This window comes from Elgaria multicarinata, chromosome 6 (genome assembly GCF_023053635.1).
Source record: "Elgaria multicarinata webbii isolate HBS135686 ecotype San Diego chromosome 6, rElgMul1.1.pri, whole genome shotgun sequence".
Taxonomy (NCBI): domain Eukaryota; kingdom Metazoa; phylum Chordata; class Lepidosauria; order Squamata; family Anguidae; genus Elgaria; species Elgaria multicarinata.
In genome coordinates this window covers 120,230,175-120,236,202 of record NC_086176.1, presented here as the reverse complement: position 1 = coordinate 120,236,202, position 6,028 = coordinate 120,230,175, and the positions used below count along the sequence as shown (strand labels likewise).

At 52.1% G+C, this 6,028-nt stretch overlaps 1 protein-coding gene across 4 annotated transcripts in view; it reads right to left on the bottom strand.

Annotated features, from left to right (window-relative positions):
- Positions 1-1,646: 1,646 nt before the first annotated feature.
- Positions 1,647-6,028, bottom strand: part of CNTFR (ciliary neurotrophic factor receptor) — a 466,204-nt gene continuing 461,822 nt past the window's right edge. For 3 of the 4 annotated variants that reach the window (XM_063128377.1, XM_063128378.1, XM_063128376.1), the window contains 2 exons: positions 3,297-3,444; positions 1,647-1,827 (listed from right to left, as the gene is read on the bottom strand). In XM_063128377.1, coding sequence (XP_062984447.1) covers position 1,827; positions 3,297-3,444 — 149 coding nt within the window. In that variant the 3' untranslated portion in view covers positions 1,647-1,826. The remainder of the gene's footprint in view (positions 1,828-3,296; positions 3,445-6,028) is intronic. The other variant, XM_063128379.1, reaches the window with a different exon arrangement.

The window sequence follows — 6,028 nt, the reverse complement described above, 5'->3', positions numbered from 1 at the left end:
GCCTTAAAATATGGCTGCAATTCTAAGCATATGCTTCCTCGAAAGTTAACTCCATCAAATACAATAGGTTTAGCATGCAAAAAAATATATGTTTAAGCTGGGTATCTTCATGTGAAAGATGCCATTACTTCTCTCCCAGAAATCTATCACCTGGGACCAAGTTCATCCCCCGCCCCAACTCGTACTGTCTGCGTTGCTGCTCCGAATCATTTTTGCTGATCATAGAATCATAGAATAGCAGAGTTGGAAGGGGCCTACAAGGCCATGGAGTCCAACCCCCTGCTCAAGGCATGAATCTACCCTAAAGCATCCCTGACAGAGGGTTGTCCAGCTGCCTCTTGGAGGCCTCTAGTGTGGGAGAGCCCAGCACCTCCCTAGGTCACTGGTTCCATTGTCGTACTGCTCTAACAGTCAGGAAGTCTTTCCTGACTGGCGCCATAGTTGCCCCAGACCTTGCGTTTAAGAATCGACCGATGGCTCCGGTCACATTTGAAGGCTCCCGACCTCGAGACTTTAAAGCAACAACCGTGTTCACCAAAGTCATAATGAAATGGTCACATTTAATGAACAACCTCTCTCTCCTGTGTGTGTTTTCTCTCCTCCTCAGAGTGTGTGTATATGTGTGTGACTGATTTTTAAAATTTCGTATATACATCTATAAAAAGTTCAAATACAGCGTATTTATCATTTGGAATAATAGGACGTACGGTATTAAATACTGCACTTTGAACCAGAGGGACAGGGGGAAAGGGATTGGGGGGGGGCATTACAAAACAGGACTGGGGGATGGTGGCGGGGGGGGGGCAGGGAAAACAGAAGGGTGTTTGGGTGGGGAGGCAGGACATTTCGGTTGAGTTACAGATCCGTTACGTATACATCCCACGCCCCAATCATAAGACCAATACACAAACCGAAGTGTTTCTTTGTATAAACAGAATCGACGCAGTTACAAACAGGGAAGGGGGGGGGGAATGTGTTCCAGGACCACCACCACCCTCTTGTTCCAGTGGGGAGGCGAGAGATGCTATGAATTCAGGGTGCAGGTGGTACAGTCATGAACTGTTTCTTTAAAAAAACAAAACAAAGACAACTCCTCCCGGTCTTGATACACAAGAAGTCGTGTGCCCCCCCCCCCGGGTGTTGTCTTTTTTGAGGGGTGGGCGGGAGGTGCAGTGACCCACGGGATGTCTCCCTGTCCTCTTTTCCTCGTTTGTGTGGCTGAAGACTTGACAGTTCGTTTTCTCAGTTGTCGAGAAGGGGCCGTGGTGGCAATCGTGGCAGCAGCGGTGGCGGTGGCAGCAGCAGCAGGGAACGTGGCAGCCCGGCTCGCCGCTGTGGGAGGTGCGTGGCCTCCCCCTCCCGAGCCGTCCCCTCCTGCACGCTCCCGTGTCTGGCAGTTGGCTGCTAAGCGCCACAGGTGTGAAGCAGGTTCAGTGGAGCATCTTTGGCATGGTGGGTTAGCTGTATGAACCGAACCCCGAGGCCAGGACGGCTGGTGCTCCCTTCTGCTCCCTCCCTGCTCAGCCCTGGCAGGAGGCCCGCGCCTGGGTTCCTGTCTCTCTGTTTTGCATGAGGAAGGGTCCTCCGTCCTTTTCAAGGCTTCCTCAGTCAAACCTTCAATGTCGGAAAGGTGGTGGGGGTGGGGGGCGGGGCGCGTGGGGGGTGGGGTGGAGACGGGGGTCTCTTTGTCTCAGAGGACTCATCCTTCCAGGAAGTGAAGCAATGAAGAGAAACGCGGCTACGTCCTTCACGCCATGTGCAAAACAGAAGCAAAGACAGACGTTCCGGCGAGGAGGTGACCTCCTTGGTGGGGCTCTGAGGCCGAGTCTATAGGAAGGGAGGGGGAAGGGGAGAGGGAGGGAGGGAGGGAGGGAAAGAGAGAGAGAGAGAGAGAGAGAGAAGGCCTCTGTTAGCGCCCCTACTTCTCATCCACTGGGGTGGAAGGCCTGGGTTCAGGGTAGGACTGGATCCACGCAACAAGGTATTGGGTCTTTTCCACAAGTGACACAATACTACAATTTTAAACTGGCTGGGATGTTTGAGAATTTCATTCCTGTTCACAAATCATGCGCACGTGTCCTGTTCGCAGATGTGAGGAGTGACACAATTCTCAGGAAATTTCCACTATTTCCTGAGCTTGTGTTTGTGTTTGAAAGTGTGCACTTCTCCAGGTGCGCACTTCCGAAAAGGCACAAATTCCCCCCCTGCCCCAATTCCACATTTTCATGCTGTAGCCTATGGGTGTGGGGGAGGGGAGTGTGCATTTTGGATGCACACTTTTAGAAATGTGCATTTTCCACAATCACCAATGCACATTTCCCCCTGACTGGAAAAAGAAAAGACGCTCACATTTGGGAACACGAACGAGGTGAACTGAGCGTGGAGGAGGAGGGATTCGGAGAAGCTCAGTAGGTGGCCAACAAGGAATGTTCGGCCATCCCGAGTTCCAAGCCTGGTGACAGCTGCAATCACAAGCCTGGCGACTTGTGAGCTCCACTGGATTCTGGGGGACTCACTTCTGGGTCCACCGGCCTCGGATCGGCTTTGCCCGCATTGCAACCTCTACCTGAGGGCTCTCAAGAACTGCCGTTCCGTTAAGGATGGTGGAGCTCTACCAGAGAACTCCCAGCACCCTTGCAAGCAGCCCATTCCCAAGGTTCCTTGGGGAGGCGATGACTGGGCTACATTTATCAGGTGGAATTGTCCCGACTGCCATGTCTGGATTCCCCATGTCTGCCATTCCAGTGAAAAAGGCCACACCGACTGGAACGCTGACTCAGTTCCAAGCACTGGTCTTCTCGACTGCTGTTCCAAAGGTGTGGAGGGGGGCAGGAGGGGGGCGTTGATCATTTTGGCCATTCTCTGGCTGCTTTTGCCCAGCTGTCTGCAGGAGGAAAGGAGGCAGGTGGAACACCGTCTCTGCAGGGAAGTGTGGACCAGCCGGCTCAGCACATAGGGCAGAAATGGAGAAATGGCATCCCAAAATGTGGGGCCGTAGAGACTGAGAATGAGAGCAACAGGTAGATGACTCTGAAGCCAGGTAGCCAGCCATGGAAGTGGCGATGGGAACGGAATCAAAGGTTACAACTGCGGGGGAAAGAATGCCTAGGTGACGGCCTGCCTTCTTATTCTTCCCCCAGCCTGATCTGTGTTCAGAAGTGGGGAAAGGGGCAATGAAGAAGTGGAGTCGGGCCTTGCACCACTCGGGCTTCCACCCCTGCCCCCTCCGCCCAGTCCGGCCACAAAGACGGGAGCCCCAACTCGGGGGGAAATCTCTGGACGGAAAGGGTACTCACTAAATAAAGTGGATGCTGAACACCACCAGTACCAGACCCACCACCACGGAAAGTGCCACGGCTCCGTCGGTGCCTTGCTCGTCTGAGTTGTAGATCCTGGTGGTGGGGGGCACCACAAACGCCGAGGTGCTGGTGGTTGTCGTCTCTGCTGGGGAGGAAAAGAAGAGCGGTTAATGCTGCAGGCCCCCCGGGTGTCTTCACCGCACCCCCTCCACTCACCCCATGGCACCCCAGAGTGGAGGAGCAAGGGCTGGCCAAAGAGCACCTCCCTCATGCCGCCCTGGGAAGGAGCTTCCTCCTCAGCAGAGAGGTGCTGGGGCTCCCATCTGCCTGCAAAGCTCACCTCCTGGCCTGCAAAGCCCCACTGTTTGTTCCACAACCCCTGAGGGACATCACGGTGACTCTCCACATCATCGGAGAACCTCACTTCTCACTGATGAACTCCCGCCTCCTGGAACCCGGCCTTGGCACTCAAACGAAGCCCTGAGGCCAAGCCCTGGAAGCCATGCGAGGCTCGACACCCCAAAGGCTGCCTGCCTATGGGAGCTGGGGTGACATCCTGAGCTTTGGGGGGTGGGGGTGGAGACAGCCCTGGCTGAGAAGAAGACGTGAGGCCTCCTGATGGGGCTCTCCTCTCCTGTGGGATCCTCCCATTGTTTGGGCATAGTGGTGAAAACACACCCATGGAAACGCAACATCGCGCTGCACGGGGCTCTGTGCAAGGCGCACTCATGTGCAGGGCAGCTCCTGAACGGTAGCCAAGATTCCACCCAGTTCAGCCATTTCACCTGGGCAGGAACTTAGTAAGCTGGTTTTCCAATGGTTTTCTTGGTGGCCTTTCACTCTGTTTTGGAACACATGGCCTCGCGGTCTTTGCTTTAATGCAACTCACACTTCTGTTTCTGCTATTGGAGCACACACCTTTACTGCCATGCCTTTTGCTAAATGCTTTCCTTCCGCATCGGGTATGGCATTCACATCGCGATGCCCAAGTCACCTGTGCCATAACTCAAGACAATCTGAACTTGTACAGCAACTTATCACTTTTGTCAGTTCCCTTAAGCAATTAAGTTCAAAGACGCCTTCATTCTCGAAGGCTCCGATGCACAGATGACCATTTAGGGTTGTGGTACAACGAATTGCTGCAAAAGTTCACATTAAGCCTTCCCCCCCTCCTTAAATCAATGTAGAATAATTTAAAACACTCCCCTCTAGGTCTGGAATGTGAATGGCCTCTTCTGCCTGTATTAAATCACTTTTTTAATTTGAAGAAGTTTTCATCTCACTTTTTCTTCCCTACTTGTGGAGATGAGATATTGTGCTGTTGTCACAAGTTTCTTCCAGGCCAAGGTAGCCCGGTGCTCCTCCGAGCTGTATGTTAAGCCAGGTCGCCACCAGAGGGCAGTACGTGCCCACTGAAAACTCCACGCCGCAGGCTTTCACCTTCTGCCTTTAGAACGGATTACGGTTTTTCATCATTTCTTTGAGAAAAAATTGTCACAAAGAATGTCTTGTATTGTTTCAACAGATTATCTTTTCTTGGGGGTGCAGGTGGTATTTGCACTGCTATTCATAACCATGTGTACAACACCTTCAGTGTTGTTGTTTTCTTTTTCCAGGGCGTGCTCAACAATTCGGAGTGAGGATGAATCTGGTGGGACGTAGGAGAAAATGGTTTTGGTTTGCTTTTGATCAGGATTTACTCGGTTCACCCCTTCCGGACTGAACATGGACCCAGACACAATCTCCGTACATTTCTGAGCTTGCAATGTGATACATGGACCAAAACAAAATGTATTCCGCTGCATGACTACGTTGAAAAAATGCACATGAAAAAATGCGTACTTCGCACAATTGATGCTTGGAAAAACTTGGAAAATCACGTACACAAATACTGAAAGCTCACAATCTGATACGGACACGAGTCGGAATGAGTTTCGAGATGGAATTCGGAGTACTCTGGCAAAACTCCAGCTCTATGGATTCATAAGTCCCTACTCCCCCCTTCTCTTAATGTGCCCTCTGAGATGGCAACACATGGCCAAATTGATTGGTTGCGTGGTGTGCGATGTCATCACATTCATCATATGATCCCTGATTGGCTGGGATCACCCGTGGATCCCTTCCCAAGAAGTGATGAAAGAGGGGGAAATGGCCCTGAAGCAGCAGCAAAGGCCATGAAGCAAAGGCAGCAGCAACAAACAGAAAGGGGTGAAGAGGTGAACCTGCACATAATTTGGGGCAATTGGGAAACATTTCTGCTCCCTGAAATGCCACTTTTGGCCTGAAAACTGCAATCATGATGCCGCTAATGCTGTCTTTGGCTGCGTTCAGATGCCAACAACAGTAGGTGAATAGTCAACTCAGAGTTGGTTATTTTGGAGGTACCCCCCACATGATCACATAAATAACCAACCTTGAGTGGATTATAACTGTGAACGGACTATTACTCCGCAGTGCATTGGATAACTCTTTTCCCGCCCTCCCCCCCCTCAATCCTCCTGCTTGTATCCCATTAGCCCTTGCTGCTCAAAATGTATCCCACGAGCCCTCACGCTGCTTCAACATCACCACCCTTCCCTGATTGGCCCGTGTTTGTCCATGGGCGTTCCCTTTCCCCTGGGCTCCCTGCCTGGGTTTCCACCACCTGATGCTGCTGATTCTGGAGTGCTTTCTTACCTGCCTCCACACTTCCCCCCAACCTGCCTCCTCCCATGAGGATGGGCTACCTG